Genomic DNA, 23,561 nt, shown 5'->3' with positions numbered 1-23,561 from the left:
CAGCACTTGAACAATTTTAGTACATATCCCTTGATGGCTAAATGTTCTATTTTCAACTTTTGAAGCTTTCTTTTTTAAAGTACAAATAGGGAAATTCCTAAATTTTCTACTTTTCAACAAACAGGATCTTTAAGAATAATTTTGCAGTATTCATGCAAATTGAGAATATTCTACCAAATTAAAGGTAATGGATCAAATTTAGTATGCCGGTCTAAATCTAATATAAGAGACATGTTCATCACCATTTTCTCTTCAACAGAAGCTTACTTTACTCAATTTAGACAAATAAGTGCTAAAATGTGAAGGTAGTAATAAGATTTTCAAATTTTCAACAGTGTTAAAAAAGAAGTACTATACTCAGAAGGGCACTTTGTAGTTTATTTTAAAGGTTGTGAATCCACAAATAAGTTGGATTTCATTTCTCAAGATTTTAAAATCCACCACTTAAATATACTTAACTGCAATTCAAAGTAAGTTTTAATAATAAAAAAAAAAATAATGTTGGTCTTAGTTTAAAATTGATAAAACATGCAAAATTTTGGGGCCTCCTGAAATTTCCTTTTTAACTATTTGTCCTTAATGCTCATGAAAATTTAAAATGACTCCTTTTATTTCAGACTGATAACCAAACATGTAAAGAAAACTAATATACATCATTTCACACAAATACTTGTTTATATTAATGTCCAGGTAAAGTAACTATGGTGCATCCAGTTCAGTACCAAGAAACCCACTCCCCCACCCTCCCAAAAAAATAGGAGTCATCAATTTTTTGGCCAAAAAGAAAACCCAACTAACTATTTAATGACAAATGTGCACACAGTTAAATTATTCATATAATTTTCAAATACTAGGATCATATCTTCATTTCTTAAAAACTCCAAGAAACAAAAATAGGTAAGTTGGAACAAACAAGATTACAAATAACTCATCAATCCAGGCCAATCAAGAATAAGGACCAGTCACTTTATAACTACTGTCTACATTGACACAATTTAACCTACCAAGCCGATTCTACAAGGCAATCTGTCCTAGTGCCTTTTATACACTTCAGTTCATTTCAATCAAGAGATGTCAAGTAAAAATACTTCAGTGTAAACAAATAAATTGTCTTGCTATGCCTTAACGATCCCACAATTGCTTAGTTAAGAAAACACAAGTCAGGTGCCAGCCCTCATAACATCATTAAGCTCAGAGTCATCAAGCAATGGTTTTGCACTACTAGAATCGTTACATAATTAATTAACAAAGGTTTTTGCACTAACAAGACATGCAAGGCAGAAATTATGGTAAAGAATGGCTTTCTGATGGTATAGGTTATTATTTGTTAATCAAAGGCATGAAGATATTCATGTTATGGTTTTATAATTTGGATTCAAACAATGCTGATTTGTGTTAGCTAATAGATAGTTGACTTAAAAATTGAATAAAACTAACTTCATATTAGTTTTTTTTTCTTCTTTCTGTTTACAGAAGTGTAGAACAGTATAAGAACCATTCAAAAACTACATGAAGTTAAGCCTCCCCCTCCCCCAAAAAAATTTTAACACAAAAATTTTGCAGACAAACTATTACAAAATGTTATTCATAGTTTTTAAATAAATATGAAAAATTCCTCCAAATATAATTGCAACAATTAAAATTCACATTTTAAAATCTATATATTTTAATAAAGCAGGATTTTTTTCCACTGTTTTAAAATATCAACAAACACATCTTGGTCAATATTACATGAAAATGCATGCGATCATATCTAAAAAATGTGACCATTAACCAGTTACTACTTTTGAGACAAAATAAATAGTAATATATAGCTGTTATGATAGGATGTCTGAAAAAAAGTATTTTAAATATTTTAATCATATGTGCAGACAGACAAACATGAAATATTTCATACACTCTGGACAGGTAAATTTCAAGCTCTATGACAACATTTGACATGGCAGCACCAAGTAGAACTCACATGATGAATTGTCCCTCAGTAAATTTATCTAATTATTCATGAAATTGAAGAGTTTTCAGCATGTCATGCATTAATAGCATAACAAAGTGAAAACTTCTTTTTTGTATTCAAGAAAAAATCCTTTCAAGCCCTGTCAATTTTCAAATCATTTTTTCCTGCTGCAACTGCTTTATTAGTGCAATACTCTCTTGATGACACTTAGCCCAACCAATCAAAATCAACTTCACTCGCCTGGAAATGCAAATGCTGCATGACTGAAAAACATGAGCGCTTACACAATATCCAAATAATTATTTCTGAATACCAGCTCTATGACATCAATTAAAGATTTTAATTACGATGCAAGAGCGCACTTGGTGCACTTATTCAATTCAATGAACTACTTAATCGCTGGAAACATGTTTGAACTGAGGAAGGCTAGAGAAACGTCCTCACTTCAACTCTTTTTAACAGGAAATATTCTCACTTTTATTTTGCAAACATGCGATTCTCTCCTGTTCTCAAACCAAATGAATAATAAATAGGTACTCTCAAGAGATTAAAGATTGATATATCAACAAGGAAACTAAGTCTGAGTTGAACTCTGGATTACATGCACAAGGAAATCCTCTTATGGTACGAATTGAGTACCTTCCAATGCACTTAAAACAACAAAATTTCAAAAAAAGTTAAATCCATGTAAATGTGCACTTGTCATTCCTACAGAAATGGTGGATCAATAATGAAACCAAGAACAATAAAAAAGCTTAAAAAATGAATCTGTTAACATGCACTAGTTATCCCCTTAGAAAATGGGAATTATATTATGTTTGAAAAGAAACAAAATGATTGTCAGATTGATATAGTGTTATCATGAATATCAGTGGTGACATAAGGTTGATGAAAACTGGAAATGTCTACCTCATGACATCTTTATCTAGAACGGAAAACGACAGATATCTAAGTGCAGTTCTTTTAAAGTAAACTAAACTAAGCAAATACTGGTGTTAGCAGTCAATTGGTACAGTAATGCTTTCAAGCTTAAGAACAAATATCATTAGAGAATACTGTAAACTTATAAAAAATCTACTCTAGACTATAACTTAACATTCTAAAGTCAAGAATAACATGTACTATTCAATTGGACTGCAGAATCATTTACAAGAGAACTTTCATTACTGCTTCAGACATTCTAATGGACTGTCAACATTGACAAATGACTGGTGAAATTAGGTTTGGTACAATAAAAGTTAGCCATCTTAAACCAGATCTATATAAGAAAAATAACAATTGATCAATAATTGTACTACCATATGAACTGTCCAGAAATGTGAAGTAATAAAATGCTCAACAGTCTTCAAATTTCATTGGTTTTATTCTCTATATAAATAAAATTCTCTTTCAATAATAAGTGGTTTAAATTACTTCTCCACTCCAGATAGTAAAATTAAGATTTGCGAGCTATCATGTGTTGTACAGGGAGCATGTTAAAATTTTAATTTTACCACAGAGAATGGAAAAAACATCTAAAATCAAGAACATGCTGAAGGAAACTTTTTTTCCTAACGCAATTTGTAGAAAACTTGAAAAAACGTAAAAAGGAGGAAAACTTTTGCAGTATTTCTTCATGAACATAGAGCAAAAAACTGTTTAATATTAAAAACAATTATCATTAAATTGTTCAAAAAAGGATAGTTTTGGTAATTTAAAATGCTTTCAAAAATACAATTTTTTCAAAGGCAGTTTGTTATTGTATTTACATGATATTTATGTTTTAGTATAATGTTAAAATAAACAGAAGACAGTATCGAAATTACTATACAGGATATCAATATTTTTACATATGTTTTTGATGACCGAATTTCCTGACTGATTTTTAATCACTGACATTTTTGCCCTGAGTACTCAAAACCTAGTAAATAGATATCATACATTAAATAATCAAATTTTCATGTCTAGAGTTATTAATCTACAAGAAATTTGAGTTTTGGTTTGTAAATAAAAACTTATATTGCTATTATATAACCAATCAACTGAGAAAAAAACCTGAAAATAACCTCTTATCATAGTCTCTAACCATAACCACTAATATATTAGGCATGTCATGTACATACTTACACATGACATTTATATGGGTTCAATATCAAAATGGAAACAGTCTTTCCATTCAAAAATATCTTCAAAATCTAGGCATCTCTAAGTAATTCAATTCTTATACTAACAAGTTGGAACCCAAAACTGTAAATTAGATTCAGTCAATAATCTTAACTGAACTTTTGTCAAATGGAAAAATCTTAAAATTTCCCCTACAATAAAAGGACCAATGCTTTTAAGACACAATCAATTCTGGAATTCCATTCAAACTAATTTATGGATAAACCTTTCATTGAGGAAAAATCCACTCTTAATTTGGGTCAAATTAGTTTTGTTAAAAAAAAACTTTTAAAAGCTTGTATGTGAAAAATGATAAGAAACAATCTTGAAATAAAAGAAATTCCTACATATCTTTTTTTCAATGCCATATGAACTATCTAATTGTGGAAGCTGAAAATTGAACCATATACTAGTAAGTTCTCATGACAAAATACATGTACATGTGCAGTGTAATCAAGACAATTGTACTTAAATATTTCAACATTTTTATGTTGAAAAAATCATGATTTGATTGATGTGACATTTCCTGTCAATCTGAATGAAGATTTCTTTCCCTGACAACAATGACATAATTTGGGGATTTTGTGAATTCATGAATTACCTAAACATCACTAGTGACATCATTAAAAACAAGGATTGATTAAAATATGCACTACATACAATCTTCAATTACATGCTGCTAGGATTATCAACTTAATCTATTTCTTTCAATGAAATCATTTTGATTTTATTGTATAACACCATTCCTGAATTTTGTATGTTCAAAGGAGATAAAATTTCCAAATCTACCCTGATTTTACTTGGGCACAAAAAATACAATTATCAAGTCAAATTTAAGTATGGTTTACAATCCTTTGTTTCCTCATGTGAAGTAACTTGACAAAAACCCTACAGACTAATGTCCAATGTTTTATTCATATCATGAACTGACCATGGCAAAGTGCCGTCACACCTTGCCTGATGCATCATTCGATTCTATTTCTATAACAATATGGTTGAATTTTTGTTTGTTTGATTTTTTTAAGGTAGTTCAAAATGGCAATAAAATGTTTAGGGTAGACACAAAAAAAACAAGGACAGGTAGGGTAGCAGGAAACATACATATTATTTTTTTGGCCTCAACAGAACCACGTTAATTATTGAGCTATACAGTGAAACCTGTCTAATCTGAACCCTATGAAACCCTGTCTAAACCACACACTATTTAAAATCCCTTTATATCAATGTACACATGTAAATGTATTTTTAACCTTGGTAAACTAAATAACTGTTTAAACCAAACCAATTATAAAGTCTAAATGGGTTTAAAGTAACAGGTTTCAATGTTTTCATATAGGCTGACTTTCTATATTTAAAAAAATGTAAATTTTAAGTCACTCCTTTATTAAGGGGTCATTGTAAATAGAGAACAACTGAAATTTATTGACCCAAATCAATTCACCCTTTGTTTTTGTTTCTGATCTTAAGATTACAGGGTCATTATCTGGAAGGCTATTTACCTTGTATACTTCAATTACTGGACAGATTTTTTTATCAAAATCAGACAAAGAATAATGAAATATACATAATTTACAAATATTGTTTAATTTAAGGACATTTTTTTCAAACCATCTACATGTACATGTAGAGTTAAAGTAAAGTCTATAGACTTTGGAACCCACCACAAAGAACAACAACCCAACCTATGAAATTGTCATTTTTTGGGGGGATTTCTACATAGATCAATGCCAATAAAAGAAGGGTTCTTGTATACTTAAAAAAAAAACAACACAACACCATTTTAAATACAACCCCCAGAGCAAAACAATAAAAATGGTATAAAATTGTAATTACCTTGATGTATCCGCTGTTTTAATATCAGAACTGCTTATAACTTGTCCATTTCTATCCATTTCCATAATAATGAATTTTGACACACATCTAGCTAAACACAGTTACCGTAGAGTCCTTATTATCACTTTCTGGATAAGTAACCTTTTTTTAACAATCAACAGAAGCAGGTGTTTATTTCTGTCCTGAATTACTAATGTAGGAATAACAAAACTGGAATCTTCCTTTCTACAGGTCAGTGTTATTTCACATAAATAAACAAGTCAACTAAACTGAGTTATAGTCAAACAAATAAATATGAATTGCACCAGGTCTTCAAACTTCTTTGGACTGGATAATGAGTGCAAGTTGTAGACACTGGTTACAACATAATAAATCAAACCAACACTTTAGCTCCCATCAAAAATCCAAATTAATGTTTTATTTACATGAAACGCAATCGTTTTTCAATTTCTCCACGACCAAATCAATAAAAGTTTCTGTGAACTACAAAATAATTTAGTACATATCTATAATATAGAATGAATGTAATTTAAAATTTTCCAGATTAGTAAGCTTGAGTCTGCTCAAAACACCTTCATCACCCAAGTTCTTACCGATGATTGTCAACACACACTTCTTTTATAGTGTAATGATTAGTTGATTTTTTTTACTCAATTTTACAAAATTTGTTGCACTGGAGCAATAGGGTGAAGTTATATAAACTTGATAATCCTGAGGCCTGAATGAGGATACTTAAAATTTACTTGGAAACAACAAAGAAATATTAACACTCAACGAAGAGAAGGAAAAAAAATAACATGAATACTGACAAACGTAATTCCGTGAAAGTTTGTTTCCCAAAGGATACAACTTAATGGGTTTTCAGACTGCTTTAGCTGGATTCACTTAAAAATATAGGAAATGAAACTCCTTGTGTTTTAATACCACTTCAATCAAGCTAACATTTGTGAACAAAAACAAGATAAAGAATTAAAATCCAGTGGAACCGTATTGAATGCTTTTTGCTCTAGGAAAAATTACACTGATTTCACCATTCAGCTAGTCCTTTTCCAGTGACAGAGTGCAAATGTATTCATGTAGGTTGTCAATATAATCCCACATCTGCTAGGCAAAGAAAAGCTAGTACATCAGATTAATCGCTAAACAATTGAAGCACTGAAGTCAATCGTTTCTTAATAAGTAAATTCTCATTAGAGATAGCGATTTAATCTGAATGTTTTCTAGTCAAAATGGAATCTTAGGTTCTTTTCAAATAAATTAATCTTCACAGGTAACAAGTCACTACCTTCTTAGAGTTGATATTTGTCTTCCTTACTAATTTCACAAAAAATCCCGAATGAATCTATTGTTAAAAATAACACAGTATGTAGGAAGTGTAGTCTATTGCGTAATAATGGTTTAAAAAACCACAATATACTTCCAAATATTTATAATCACTGAATATTTGCTTGAGAGATTTTTAATCAGACTGAAATAATCATTCAATATATAAGACTTAAATCCACTCCACTGAGAGTTCATATATATGCAGAAGCAACTTTTTCCAATTACAAATACACACTTGACCTCTGCTTGTCAACAAACAGTCAATATTCTCCTTCTGTGACAAATACCTGCATATCCTGACAATAAACTTAGTTAATGGCCAATGACACATGAGATAGACGTGGACCACCTTCTTAATTAACTACATTACTATTGCCATAAAGGTCACAATTCTATCTAAATGTTTAAAAGAAAATCATGTCTGATTGGTCTACATGAACCACCTACTGAATTCACTTATAAAACCATCCCTTACCTAACAGTACAAGTCATAAATCTGTACTCGTTGGGCCAGGGGTAATACAGGAAATAAAAAGAAAAGTAAAATCTATCAAGTCATACTGTGTTCAATTAGGTGCAACTACAGGGTAAAATCTTCCCTCAAAGAAGTCAGAATGGAACAAATGGCCTAGGCAAATGTCATATTTTCTTCCAACATCAAAATAAAAGTGTTATGCAGTTACATGAAATATCAATGACCAAAGGATACAATGAGACACTTTGGAACAAATTCACTCCTATAAGTAAACATGTAATCTTTAAGTCTAAACAATTCAGCACAAGGAAAAGACAGTTCTCATGTACTAGTATATTTATGGAGTACATACTATTGTTAGTATTTTGTGTAAGTACTAACTTTCAGGGATTGTAGAAATGGGTTCATGGATTTTATTATTTTTTTTAAAGTAAGTTGATATTTCAATCAAAACTAGAAAAACTGAGCACTGCTCACTGACAGGATATCCCTACTCTCCAATTTGACGAAAATACCATGTGAAACCTCACAAATTGATTTGGATCAAAATCTAAATTAGGAGGTGCACAATGGGAACATGTAATAAACATTCCATGAAAATTTAATTACATTCCATTCAGTGGTGTAGGAGGAGTAATGGAAAAGAGATGGGTACTTCTCTGAACAACAGTAGGAAGGAAGTAAAGACACCCCATCACACTATATACATGCATCCCCTACTTGCAAGTATGGATAAAATAATAAGGGTTTGTAGTTCAATTAATCTACCATTATGTAGAGATAGAGAACCAGAGGTACTTTACAAAAACGAATACCTAAATATTGGTAGGATACAGTACTTTAATTTTGACATCTTTTCCTACAGATTACTCCACTTTCCTCTTTCCCATTTGCATATGACAGAATATTTTTGGATGGGGTGGGGGTTGTTGTTTCTTTGACATATACACCACACCCATTCACTATATACTTAATTGAAAAAAAAAACTTTCATCAAATGTACTTATGAATCAGTAATTGTATAATGACTGGGCCAAAATTAGAGAAAAAATTAAATTTAACCAAACTCTATAAAAACAAGTTATTTGATATGACCATCAGACCTTTCTAGTTAAACAAGAGGAGCTAAAAGTTAGCACATACCCAATAGCCTTAAGTAACTTTTTCCTTATATCAAAGGGAATATAGTTTCATATAAAAATTAAAATATGTTATTACTGCAAATCCAGAAAGTCCTATTTTTTTCTATACAAGCAACAAATCTTTCAAATCATAAGGGGGACCTACCTCCTCCCCTAATCTGCCTATTATAATTGTGATGATTATACAATATGACTGAAGATAATATTCTCTAACCAAGAAACTTCTTATGGATTATAAATTCCTTGTTATAACTGCTCTAATCAGGGTTTTTCCAGACTTACATAAAAATTTAAAATCAGTAGGAGTAATAATGTCAATTGAATTATATCATTACATCTCAGCAAGTCTTTGAACTTTTATTGGTGGTGAAAATAGCATCTCTTCTTCAAAAACATCAAGTGCAATCTACTAATCTTTGACTTGAAGCACTTTAGGACAAGATTATTAACACCCCAAATGACTAAGTGCATAAAACCAAAATATGAAATACATAAGACAAGACCAAAACCACAAATGTGAAAGATTATAATAAAGTCTGATCCCACCTGCTGTTTGGAAAACTTGTGGTTTGGTGTCTCCTATAATAGTTAATTCCAGACTTGTGGTCAGAATGAAAAGGAAAATGTACGTATCTGAGAACAAAAAAAAATGACATGAGCTTGATGAACAGAAGTACAAGATATTTTTTTTTAAGAAATGAAAAATGATTTTGGTAAAGAACAAATAACAGAACTTGTGGTCAACCAGTACTGACTTGACCCATACTGAACTGGTGAAATAATAACACTGGTGCTGAGAGTTGTAGAACAAAAATACCTGCAATATGATTAAAAACACATCTCATTAACTTAACTAGATAGTACAATGGAGTTTGGGAGTTTCAACAACAAACTTAATGATTAAAGAATATATTATGACTTTAGAGTATACAAATTGAAACCAAGCACTGAAATGATATACAAGTTGGATATAATTTTAATATCTCTGTAGACCATTAGGTGCAACAAGCAAAGTTGTGGTCCACTTAAGTACTGGTTTGACCCTTGATGAACTTATGAACATTTAATATGACAGAACAAATAACAGGGGAGGGATCGATGGTGCACATCCATAAACTACATTAGCAGCAGATGTGCACTGATGCAAATCACTGCACATGCTTACATGTAATCAATACAGTAAAAGCAATTATTTTGTACCCCACATCCAAGGAATGCCTGAAAAGAAAAAAACCTAATTTTACCAAATAAATCAAAATTAAAATCTGAAATTGACTGGTAAATTCCCTTTCAGTAAATCAATTCCATTCATGATAAACATCATACAAACTTTCAAACATTGGATAATAAACTTTAATTTTTACTGCAAGTTAATTTCCAAAATTCACAGAACACCTGGCATTAACAGTAAGCTTATTTCTGCCTCAGTAATTCTCCATAATTATTAGGACATTGGGGTGGTCCTACCTATGGCAAAAATACCCAGCAACCTAGTTCAATAAAATGGCTTAGTTCAATGGAGGCCTCTGTTTGATAAGTTTATGGTCCCCAATGTTTGTTTTAAAAATTGAGCACATGAACTTAAGTACAAAGCCCTTCGACTGATTTCAGTATCCAGGTACTAGTTCAGAGCAAAATACAATTCTGACCTTGGAGATCTCTTGTTCTAAAATATTTCTGATATAAGCCCTATGCATGGACCAAAAAAGTAATGAACTGAAATTTCTAAATGAAAGATAAATATTCAGTCCAGTTTAATAATGAAGGAAAAGAAATTAAATTAACAAGATTAGTTTAGACCAAAAAAAAATATGTCTGTTTAAGGTTAAACTGGAAGACAAAATAGAGTATGTAGGTAAAATCATTATATATAGACACTTATAGGAGGATTTCTTAATTTTAATATTGATCAACAAAAAATTGACAAATTAGCAGCATTTCATAAAAATACCAATAAAATGTGCAAGGGTAGGCAGAAAGGGTAACCTTAAACAGACATAGTATTTTCTCTAGCCTTAAGGTATTTTAAAGTAACATACAACAAAACATTATTACTTTTACAAACCTTTCCCAAGTCAGGTAATATTTAATTTGAAGTTGTTTGATTGTTGTCATCCCCCTTTTTTTGTACAAGTGTGTTTTACGTTTCTCTTGTAAATGGCATCTGTCCAAAGATAGATGATTTTGTGAAAAAAGAGCTTCCACTATGTGTAGGGCTAAATCCATGTTAAATGGTAAGAGTGTACTTTTAACTGAACTTTGCTGTGGGGGTCGTTGTCTTGTGAATGTTTTCTCCACAATCATCTTTGTTCTCTCTTTCATCAATTTTTAATGTAATTGTATATCCATTTTAAAAATTAAATCTGATTTTCTTAACTAAGTTTTAGAAAAAACACACAAAGAAATTACTAAAAAAGCAGTTTGAGAAAAGTGGATAGTAGGTTTTTTACCCAATAATCAATATTTAATTACAAAATAAGGAATGAAGCAATTGGTTAGCTGTCAATGAACTATGCAGGGAGCTGAAATTGTTATCAATAAACTTTTAGAAGTATAAAATGTGCTTTAAATGATGACACATGCATAATGAATGAAATAAACTGCCTGAACCATTTAAGGGTGAAATTGAGTTCATTCCTACATGATTTGATGAATCAATTCTTTGATTGATTATTGCGATTAGCAATGTAAACACTCCATGTTCTTATGCAAACGATGATGTATTTGTATCCTACATAGGTGGGTTTCAGGTAAATATCCCATTCATACAGGTGTGATTATGCTAATTTTCTTATTACAATGTTCTCATTGTTCGGAAAGCAATCATGAAGTGAGGTGAAAGTCATGAATATTTTACTCTATTTAGAAGCCTAATATTTATGGTTTAATTCACTTTTTTCAATTTTAACTTTCAAGTCAATATGATAGTACAACTGGTGCAGATTTGTTAATATATGGTAGTCTTCTATGAATTGACATTTTTATGGTTATCCTACAACACAACATCTCTATGCAGGTTTTTCTAAATGAACTACAAATGATAAGTATATAAGTAATGATAAATATATATACCATAAGTAATAGGTAATGATAAGTATTTATCCACATACAAGTACACACACTTTTTCACTTAATTACTCTGGGAACCTAAACAGCCTCTATATTTAAAAGTTCATTCATTACAATTAACAGATTCAGCTGTTAGTACTTGAATTTTCTAAGAATGACACCATGAAATGATGTGACAGAAAGTTCTGTATTGTTGTAGGTTACAGATCACCAATGCAACCAATGAGCATTTGGAACGTACGCAAAAATAGTCATACACAGAAATTACCCCCTCTTCCTCATAGTGCTGTGAAAAAAGTTCTCATTTTATTTTAAAAATTGAAACAGTTTTTGAAAGGAAAAAAATTCTGTACATTTTATAGGTGCATTTTGCTTCTTGTGATGTGAAGTCTAATCTCCATAATGATTTCTAAATATACTCCTATCTTGTGAAAACACTGGGATTTCCCATGCTATTTATAGACCCTTCACTTCCAGTGACCAGTACTGCACTGCAAGTCTGCTAACCCCACATGCCATTCTGAGGATTGTGAGCTGACATATGTAGAATCATGCTGATATATAGTCCTCTACAGGTTAAAGTTAAGGTAAAGTCCAGAGAAGCCATTGAATATTGTGAAATTAGCATAGAAACCTATGGGAAGTGGAATTAGTGGTTTCTAGCCTGTATGAAACTAGGATACTATAGAAAAAAGAGAAAAATGAAAACAAAAAACAAAAAAAAAACGAATAAATATGGACATACTTTAAGTACTTAGGCATAAAATTGTTTAAAAATAATTTTAAGACGTAAAACAAACTTCAGTGGGCTTAGTTCCTGTCAAACACTGAATTTGAACTCCTTGAAATTTTATGATTTTCAAATCTAAACCTACTACCAGACCAATATTTAGGGAGTGGTACTTTGCATGATTGAACAATGATGTGTGAATGACATGTATAGATCATATAGAACAGCAAAGTTTCTTTCATGTTTCATTAAGCTCAAGTTCCCAAATATGTCTACAAATTGGATTCATGTACATGCATAAATATACTGTCTTATATTTAACAACAATAACATATTACAAAATGCTTTCTATGCAGGAAGTGTCTGTACATGTTCCTAAGAACAAAAATTGCACCAGAAAAACTATGCATGGTACTTTCAATGTCCTGAACCAGACATCCTTCACAGCTGTAACCTTTTACATAACAAAGGGAAAGTACATTCCTAATAAGGCAAGGCATCTCCAAGCAGAAAATCTATATACTACAGATTCAAAGCAGGAATAAAGTGCTCTTACATATAATTCATTGTTGTCCCAATTAATTAAAGTTGTTATTTCTACAAGTACATGTACAAGTACTTTATACTCAGGCTCTGTGATTTAGCAGTATCTCATCTTGATTGTTTTTAATAGTAGATTTAAAGGACAGGAGTACTCAGGCATAAATTTTGTGTATTCAAGCTTTATAAGAAACCAATACAAATTTCACATAAAATTCATGCATAGTTTATCACTCTGCAAAAATCATACAGAGATCCAAAGTCACATGAACCATGGAAAATGGCTTATTGTAATTCTGACTTTTCATTTGAGCCAGATACTTGTTACAGTAGAACCATTACAATTCAAAATAGATGATATCCTTCTGAAATGTGTCAACTGCAGGCCAGAGAAAAATAAATAAACTAAAATAAAAGACTACAATATTATTTGAGGGGATAAACTGTATTTATCAATAGTGGAAAGGCCAGACAGAAAGCAAAGATACTATGACAACGCTGAAGCTGTGCAGAGAGATCAAACTCAATGTTTAACCAGAGTCAGACAAAATAAGTAGATTAAGACTAACACTAAGTTCTAACTGATACCTGGAAAAAGTGTAAGAATGGCATTGCTAGTAAAAAGTAAAAAGCATCTGAGACTGAAAATTGCCTTATATTGCAAGCTAAAGTCTAACTTCTAACTCCTAATCATATGTGGTAGATAATTAATTGGTGTATTTCAATTGTGTTAGATCTGAACTAGAAAACAGTACATAACCGAAGGTGTGCTAAGGAGAATCAAACTTTGAGTATGTGGTACATTACAATTCATGGTTGCCAGTGCACAGCAGAACTAGATGTTGAATAATAATTTATACCAGTACAAGATAGTACATGTTGTTCATTAGCATAGTACAAAATGAAAGTCAATGTCAGGTCAAGGTAATGTCACTGTATGTAGGGCATTACAGGGTATTAAAGCTTTTGTACACATCAAAATTGTGCTTAAGTACTTTAAATAAACTGGCACAACCCATCATAATCTTGGGGCCTGGTAATAAAAAGAGGATGACAACATTAGAGCGCTGTACTGAAAACTAAACATCTGTTTCCCTACTTTAAATTTTTTTCACGGTTTATCTTCAGTTAAGATTGCGATTTTTTCCAGTCAAACTATTATGGTCAATACTTTTTAAAACAGAAACAAAATGTGTTGGATAAATAAGAACAAGAAAATATGTCAACACTGTATATTTGTATCAGAACCATATATTGATATAACATATATCATGAAAAAAATTTGATCATGTGTTTGTGTACCAATTTCATACATGTGAAATGTCATCACTGGACTTAAAATCACGAGGTCTGAAATTACTGAGGATTCAAGCCCAGCCAATCATCAAGGTATTAAGGGACCTATAGTAGCTAGGTTCATGAAGCAATTCCTTCTTGCCATGGCAACTGTTTGAGGCCCAATGTGGTAAACAAGGTCAAAAATATTCCCTACTCAGAAACATGTACATTTGTATGTCCGAAACATATATGGTATGTAACAAACCTTATAATGAAGATATTCAACATATAAATGATTCAACAGAGATTTTTCACAGACTTAACAAATCAGTTTTGATGAACATTGAGTACAACAATATCTGTAGTACATGTTCTAATATTGTTAATACTAAAATTTGTTGGGCACAGGTGACCTAATTTTTTACTCTTTCCTACAAGTCAGAACATGATTTCTATAACAGTTTTCTAACCTGTCTCAATCATTAGGTCCTAACTAAAATATAAAACCTAGCATGTCATTGAATTTTACAAAGAAAATCCTTAGAAAAACAGGCTTTAATCAAGTTTATCGATGATTCTGCCTGTCTTGAAAAAAAAACTTTCATCAAAATTTATATGAAAAATATCTTTTTCTATTCAATTTGTCAGTTGTCCCTTGGCACTGTATTTCAATTAAAAATAATGATCATTTATAGGAGCCCACTAGCAATTTTTCAAATGTGAGGTCGCATAATTTACCTTAATTCTGTTAACAGGATAGAATTCCACGAAATCAAATACATTTAAGATGTTGAAACTGCTGAGTATCTTGTGCAAAACACAAATTGTTAACCTGGTTAAATTGTGTTCTTTCCATGTGCAAATATATATCAGGCTTCTTAACTATGAAACTTTATTCAATGTGTAGGTATAATGTACATGTATATATTTTGTCTGACTTGTACTCAGTGAACAAAATTGAAATCAGTCATACAAGATAGACTAAAAAAATCACAAGTGAATAACATATTCTCTGAGTCAAACTGAATAAAATATGATTTAATAAAGTCAACACCCTGAGGCAATCAAAGACAAAACTGACAAAATGTTCAGTAACAAAACAAATTTAACATTCTGATTATGAAAAACTTCATAAATTATTGTAATGCTTTCATTATTGCAATAACTGCTTAAGGTATCAGGGTTACAATCCCAACAATCAAAATCTACAGTTCCTTAATTCATTGATCTATAAGAAGGTGACATGTTTGTGGACGTCAGACATATGAAAAATATTTTCTGGTGAACAAAATACCCAAATCATAATAATTTTGAAATCAACAGAGTACAATTTTTTCCTGAAAATAAATGAGATTTACTCAAAACACTCTACTTAAAACAGTCTAACAGAACCTTTGTACAATTTATAAACAATGCAAAAAGTCATGTGGCATCTTAAAACTATCCAAATTGTGTCCAGTTATCCAGAATCTCACTCCAACAAGCAAAGAGAGACAACTCTTTCTCGATATTTTTTGTACTTCCATTTTACTTAAGGTATCAGTGTTCCATTTCATATCCCTGAGCCGGTGTACATCAAAACATGGAGTGTATTAAAATTTTGAATTTGTTTTTCTTTCATCTTTTTTATAAACTAATGGTTTGTCAGACAAAAAATCTGTGAGTGGTGGCTCAGTAGTGATATCCACACTTTCAATCATGATATAAAGACAAGAAACAAAGTCCTCAATTTTTTTCCAAAAATAGATCCCACCATATGGCATACCCAAAGGAAGGATGTGTTAAAATTTTAAGTTTTTGTGACGAAAAGTTGCTGAGAAAAATGTGACTGAAAAAATGTTATGGATGGAAACAGGATCAAGGGTTAAACAGTATAACTCCTCTCCTTTGGAGCAGTGGTATAAAAAATATGAACTATGACTAATGAAATAGAGCAAACATCACACTATGGCATGACAAACTTATTGTTAAGTAAATTTATCATTAAAACATAAAAGTGTTCCTCTAAGTGAAAACGTAGATCTCGATTTTCGTGGACACCCCCTCCCTCACATCTTTTTTGGTGGAAAAAATTGCAAGTTTATTGAATCAATTTTTACATTTTTTTTAAAAATCCAAAAGATATGCATTTCACAACAGAAGTGTTTGGGAAAATTAAAAAAGACTGAGAACTTAAGCAAAATAGTGTAATTTCAGATTTATAGTAATACAACTGGTATTTTGGAAAAATGTGACTGACTTAAAATCTTGCATTATGGAATTATGCAGGATTTTCTCAAAACCATATGCAGAACAAGAATTGCAAAAAATGATGCACAACATTTTCTGACTTTCAAGGCAAATTATTTTTGACCACCAAGAAAACTAATCAAAACAAAATGTCACCTTTCTGCAATTACTGATTTTAATGTATATTATGTACTTACATAGTAATACAGTAACATAGGTTTAGTATTTGTCCACCAAGAATCAAACAGAACATGATAAATGGGCTAATAGATCAAACAGTTTTATTTTATATATTACATATATATGTAAAAAATGCTTCAGATACATTCTTATCTTTCTTTAATTGGCAGAAAGAAATCAATGCAATAAAATTTTCTTTTAATAACTCTTGCTTTTCCAACACACTCCGTAATAATAAACTTTCATCTCATATAACTTTCTTAGAATGTTCCATGTAAAAACCGTTATCAACCCATCAAAGTAAAACTTAAGTCAACAAATGTGACTTATTTCAAAATGATTTTGATCATAATTTGCATGATTCTAAGGTGGAGAACAATTTAAACAACTGCACTTATGTCAACAAGTTCTTAAAGTATGAAAACTCAAAAAAAAGGTCAATGTTTGATTGATTGATCATTTTAACATCATTCCACAGATATTTCATGCACTTCAGCAAGTCATTGACAAGAACAATACACCAATCCAACAGAAAGTTCGATTAGCAGTTCTCCATTTTTATTGTGCTAGCTCACAGAAATACATGTAACAACTCCCAGGTTAGCATGTCACCCTACTCAGACTGATATCTGAATAAAAAAAAAGAAGGATCAACAACAAACTTTGCTACTAAATTCTAATAGTAATGATAACACCCATTTTCCCCCTTTTAACCCATTTTTTCCAAAAGGGATGAGGCAAAAACCTCTAAAAACTGTAAGGCCCCCCCAACATTCCCTAGAAACAATGTGTTGAAATTTCAAAAAGATCAGATAAGTTTTACCCAAGTTATTGTAAATAAACTAAAGTTAACTAACACCCACAGCAACCACCAATGACAGTCCATGGTTTGCATCAGGAAACACTAGAAGTCATTCAGATGGAACAATAACATCATGTAATAAAGAATCTGTGAAAGTTTCATCAAAGTCTATTTGGCCATTTCAGAGAAGTTGTGGATTAGAAGATGGTCCCCTCTCGGATGTCCCCAAAAGTCCTTCAGATGGAAAACAAAATAGGGGCAGCAGTAAAACAGAAAACACAAATTTGAACTTGAATTGTTCAGTGAACCACATCACTTGTCTATTCTTTCTCATTGTCATCTTAGTTAATGTACAGCTCTCATTTGTATCCAAAGTAAAGGATGACAATGAAGTGACACAGACTTACCATTCCAGGTGAAGCTGAATGTTGTTTATTTAATGTCTTTTGTATTAATTTTCATAATAAAAAACCCATGCCCTGTCAAAAAAAAAGCTGTAAAAGTACTATGGTATTTTTTTTCAATGCAAAGGGAAGTAAGCTCATCATCATGATCAAAACTAGGTTTGAACAAAGCACCAACTTCCTTAATAACTGATCTTAAGTAGTGTATCTGCAACAATCTTAATGTACATCTGGAAAGCCTGTAAGTGAAGTACATCCATCAACAATCAGCAGTAAGCTTGGTCTGTAGCTTGTACAGGTACATGTAGCCTTATACTCAATGGTACAATGATCATAAGTAATACAGAAAATCCACATTTTACCTTTTCTGTGGAATGACAGCATGGAAGCATTTTACTCTCAGATGTAAATGATGTAACTTAAAAGTACACATACTCAGCTTCATTTTGACCTCTTTTGATCAACCTACACACAGATTAAATAAATTCAATGTGTTTTAGACTTTAAGTGCAACATAAGGGGGATAGGGGGTGTTGGAGGGGGAGGTAGGCATTTGACTGTGAAGTGTAAAAAAACATGATATTACAATAGAAAAAAAGTGTTACTATGGTAAATTACAACAAATTTCATCTTTTCTGTTTTGTTTGATACTACAAACTGTGAAAGTGCTTTAATTCTCGGATACTAATTTTTCTGGATTAGGGAAGGAACACAAATTCATGGATTCTTGAATTTGTTGTTTTGAGATTTTCAGTATACATATCAATGAGAATCTCCTTTTTGTTCAGAACCAAATTTCATGGTTTGACCTACACATGAAGACCATGAAACTGGTACCCTATGAACAATAATACTTTCACAGTAAAAATGTACAAGTAAATCAAAGGTAAGTGGCAGAATATGTACATGTATTTGGGATAAACATTTGATTTGCTTATAAGGTCTTTCCATAGAAACTAACATCATATTTAAAGGAAAAGACCACCTTTGCATTAAAGTAGGTTCTTATGAAAAATCATACCCATGTTAACAAAAATAAATAATCTTTAATGCCAAACTTGCTTTTGTAAAATGAACAAGTCAATGCAAAATTGGAAATCTTTGAAATATATGTGGAGAGCCATCTTGCAGAACTCTTCTATCTGAAGGAAGATCATAAGCAGACTTAACTGATTTTTACCATTAGCTTCCGATTAGCTTGTGATGTCACTAAGTCGGTTTGGTACTGCTACAAGTACTACACAGTAGGACAACAGTGCATATAATATGTAAACATATATTTGATATTTGCTTACACATTGTGGTTGTGCCTCAATCTCTTCTTCTGTAAATTTTGGATTGAAATTATAGGGGAAAAATTCCAAATATGCACTTCCTTTGTTCATTGTAATCAATCACCTATTTATTTTCACTATACAAACCAACTTCTTGACGTCACAGCTCAACAGATCATGGTGGCACCCATGGGGGGGGGGGGGAAATTCAAATTCCCTAATTATAAATCGTGATTAATTATTAAATAAAAGGAAATGCTTTTGTTTCAATTTAATTTTCAGGAACATTTAACAGATTATTTTCAATATTAATGACTTGCACAATAACATAGTCTTCTCCTTTAAAAGCAGTTTTTGGCTTTTAACTCAGGTTGTGCCCTTATACTATGCAAATGATGTACCATAGTTCTCAAATCCACACAGTGGCTAGATTTTAGTACTAAGGGTTTAAAATCTCCATATATACAGATACAAATGTAGATGACAATTTTATCCCCGGTTTCAAGCTAAATGTGGCGTTATTCAAGGATTCTTTAACACATGTAATACAAATGTGATGTTTTTGCAAGTATTTTTGAAAAATATAGTGAAATATGCAAATTTTGAGTGTTTTTTATCAGATATAGGGGACTACCTTTGGTAGACCCCTACATGTGCCCAAATATAAAGTGTTTTTATTGAAATAACAATGGAAATCGACAATGTTGTTTTTGCTGGTCAACGTCTCGAGCGCTACGACACAGACGTCAAAAGTTCATAGTTCAGAGATGTGACGTCAAAACTAAACTAGGTCAGGAATTCCATTGACAATGATGACGATGAAGCAAAGTTATGTGCATAAAAAATCTGAAACATAGGATAAATTAATGTCACCAAAGAATTAATTCGTTTAAAAGGTACGACCTTTAATTACTCGGGATATACGGAGTGTACGGAATTCATCATTCATTGAGGAATTTCAAGTAATTCTACAAAAAACTTTATAATTCAATCCCTGAAATTTTTGCGCTAAAATCAGGGTTCATGTTCAAATGTTGATGTTGATAGATCCAATGTAACATCCATGAAATACCGGCATTTGCGGAACAGAATCAAAGTTGCTGAGCAAGTCATTAAAGTTAACTCCGGACAGTTGACTTCTCAATTCAGTCATTTGTGTGTTCATTGAGGACGGAAATACTGATCTTGGAGGAGCTGGAAGTGCCAACGGTTGCATTGTTGAAGGCAATGCACAGGTTAGATTCGGAGCAGGCAGTGTGTTTAAAGGTGATGGTGGAGGTAAGCTGATATTTTTTACTTCTCTGCCAGTCATCGCCGCGTCAATCATCTGTTTCTTTCTGTCATTTTCCGTTGTAACTGGATAGTGCTGTGTGGCCCCCTTTCCTTTGGCTTTTAGTTCAATGAGAGCTGTCTTGAAAGTTTCATTTGATTCATCAAAAGCTGAATTTTTCAGAATATCAAAAGTCTTCAAGAAAGGCGGGGCTTTCAGATATCTGTTAATAGAGTATAGGAACGATTCTAATGAGTTAACTTTGTACATTTCACTGTCAGATTTACGAGCATTGAAATAGAAGTGGTTGAGAAACTCATTTAATATTTCGGGGCTAAAGTGTTCAAACCATGAATCTTCATTTTTTTTTACTAGATATTGTCGTAGCAAGTTGGCTGCTCTTTTGTTTGCCTTTCCGGTGCTGGGTGCAATGCTCTTCACTCGCTGTGTGTGAAGCAAATTGCTTAGCCATCTTGGACGCTGTCAGCAGTGCGAGTGACAAGGAAATGCCTAGCAACCCCCCGGGATATGGGATTTTGAGCGACATGTAGCTAACCAATCAAATTTCAGTATTAATACCCAGCCTGGGGATAATACAAAATATAATGGAAACAAGAAGACTAACCTTCAATATAGTCATATATAAAAGTCTTCTTAGTGGCTTATAAAATGTTATAGAATTTATAGTATGATACATGTAGGGTGAAAAGAGAGTTTCTAGCTTTTGGGGCAGACACAACCAAATGTGAATATTTTGTGGTTAAAGGGAGATAACTCTTATTCATTATTTAATACTATATACTGTTGTATACAACAGTTGGGGCAGATTCTTTTGATTTTGACATTATTTGTAATGGACACTAAAAGGTAGCAATACCAAATACATTGTAACTCAATCCAAATGAGGAGTGCTCGCCTTTATCCACTAGCCGAAGCCCAGGGCTAGTAAAAATTGACTCGGGCTAGTGAAATGATCTGTACATTTCTTGTTTCGTACTAGTTGAATTTTATATAGTCCTCTATTATTCGGGCTAATCAATGAGAATTTTGAAGGATAGGACTGAACAAGCAGTCTGTTTCAGTCATTTAATTGATTTTCTAAGTATTTTTTTAAATGTTTGTACTGCAGGACATTAGTCATTGTAAACTTTACAGCTGAGAGGTCCAACAAAGATCAAATGAAAAACACCAAAACTGGTTATCCTGCTTGTTCTTTGCAGCAACAGGAATTTTCTGACTTGTTAATGATACAATGTGGAGGAAAAGCTCATGACAGGAATGAAACCTAAAATCAACAGCAGACATCAAACAAGTGTGGAGGCAGCTATTCTCACAGGTAGAAGAACTGAACATTACATGGTATACTGTAACATTTCATTTTTCCAGAATTAAAATTTCCCATCAAAGGTGCAAGTGCAATTTTGGTGTTGAAAAGTTACATAATATGTTCTGCTTTCCCTTTGGCAGGAAGAAACTTTAAATTTTGAAGAAAAAGATATTAGTTAAGTTTGGGAAGCAGACTTTGGGAAAGTAAATCCTTATTTGGATTTTCCTGAGGAAACGTAAAATTTCCCAAAATCCTAGAACACTGGATTTTGCACCATGTGAAAAAACCATGGATATGTAATAAAGAATAACAAGTTTATGTAGGAAATTGTCAATATGGTATATTGACTTAGTGTACATGTAGCAGCGGCTTCCTTTCACTGGTACAGGTACATGTAGAAGATTCAAATACTGTAGTCTATTAGCTACAGTAATAAGTAGAGTATCAACAAACAGGTTTAGAGTGCCAAGGTACCAGGATTGGATTCCTAGCTGGTTCATGTAATGTTGTGAACTTTGTCAAGTGCATCATGCTCTAGAATGTAATAGACATACTCACAATGAAAATAATATTCATGTGTATTTCCTTTTTTTTATTATATTGAACTCACCTGCAACTGAAACATTACTGACATCACAGAGTAAAAGTACACTGTTTCTCTGATTCAGAGATAAATCTGGAGTCTTTTGGAGCAAAATGAAAAGGGGTGTGAATATTAACAATGCTCTCGTACATGTGTGCAATAACAATAAGTATGACATTTGTCATACTGTAGCTCCAGCTCTGTGGCTCTGATCAACTTATAATAAGATCAATCAGTAATGTAGAAACTCTTTCTTTTCAAATTAAAGAGCTTTTTTTTTTTTTAAGCATTAACGATCCAATACACATGGCATGATTAGATGGATATCAGTAAGTGAATAATAAGAACAGTTTTTTAATGACAGTGTTATTCTAATCATTTCTCATATTTTTAATATAATAAGTATAAACAACGAAACTTCAAACGAAATTGAAGAAGGTATAGGTTGTAGGAATTTGGAATCTTGGTACACTTTTTTTTCTAAAAATTCGTCTGCTCTATTTTTAAGGATATTACAAACCGGAAGTTCAGGTCAATGCTTCCGTTTTAAGCAAAAAGCCCGTGTTTTTCGACAATTTTGGCTATCATTCGACTGTCAATGTGCAACACAACACCTTATCATCTATCAGTTTTGATAAAATCTGCATGAAATACCCCAAACTTACTGTAAAATCGTGTTTTAGGCACAGCCTGTAGGGTTCTTGGGCCCTGCTGGGACACAAAAACAGCTGATATTAGTTCGAAATAATCATACTTAAGAACATAGGAAACCTACTCACCTCAAATCATGACATCTCAAGTATCTCTTTTATCCATACATTGTCTTTTCTTTACTGTATTTGTTTAAAATTTTATGTATTTTATGGGAATATACACGCACTATGAGTCTGTTCTGGTCACTGTCCCAAATATAAGTCTGAACGTGCGCACAAGGCTCGTTTCTGAAATCAGGTCACAAATTAGGTCACTCATGAAATTGTCTTTTTCCTTTCGCTGCTAAATA

At 31.9% G+C, this 23,561-nt stretch overlaps 1 protein-coding gene across 2 annotated transcripts in view; it reads right to left on the bottom strand.

The window, feature by feature from the left end:
- Window positions 1-23,499, bottom strand: part of LOC148612491 (speckle-type POZ protein-like) — a 74,780-nt gene extending 51,281 nt beyond the window's left edge. The window contains exon 1 of one of the 2 annotated variants that reach the window (XM_088593986.1): window positions 23,338-23,499. Coding sequence is in view for 1 of the 2 variants with exons in the window: in XM_088593984.1 (XP_088450110.1) it covers window positions 5,930-5,994 (65 nt within the window). In the remaining variant the exon portion in view is untranslated. Of the gene's footprint in view, window positions 1-5,929; window positions 7,606-23,337 lie in introns of those variants that run through there. The other variant, XM_088593984.1, reaches the window with a different exon arrangement.
- Between the last annotated feature and the right edge of the window lie 62 nt (window positions 23,500-23,561).

Source organism: Perna viridis, chromosome 7, assembly GCF_037379345.1.
Source record: "Perna viridis isolate PV_CMFRI_1.1 ecotype Kerala chromosome 7, ASM3737934v1, whole genome shotgun sequence".
In the NCBI taxonomy this organism is placed as follows: domain Eukaryota; kingdom Metazoa; phylum Mollusca; class Bivalvia; order Mytilida; family Mytilidae; genus Perna; species Perna viridis.
The sequence above is the reverse complement of the archived record's forward strand: the minus strand, read 5'-3'. Positions and strand labels throughout refer to the sequence as shown.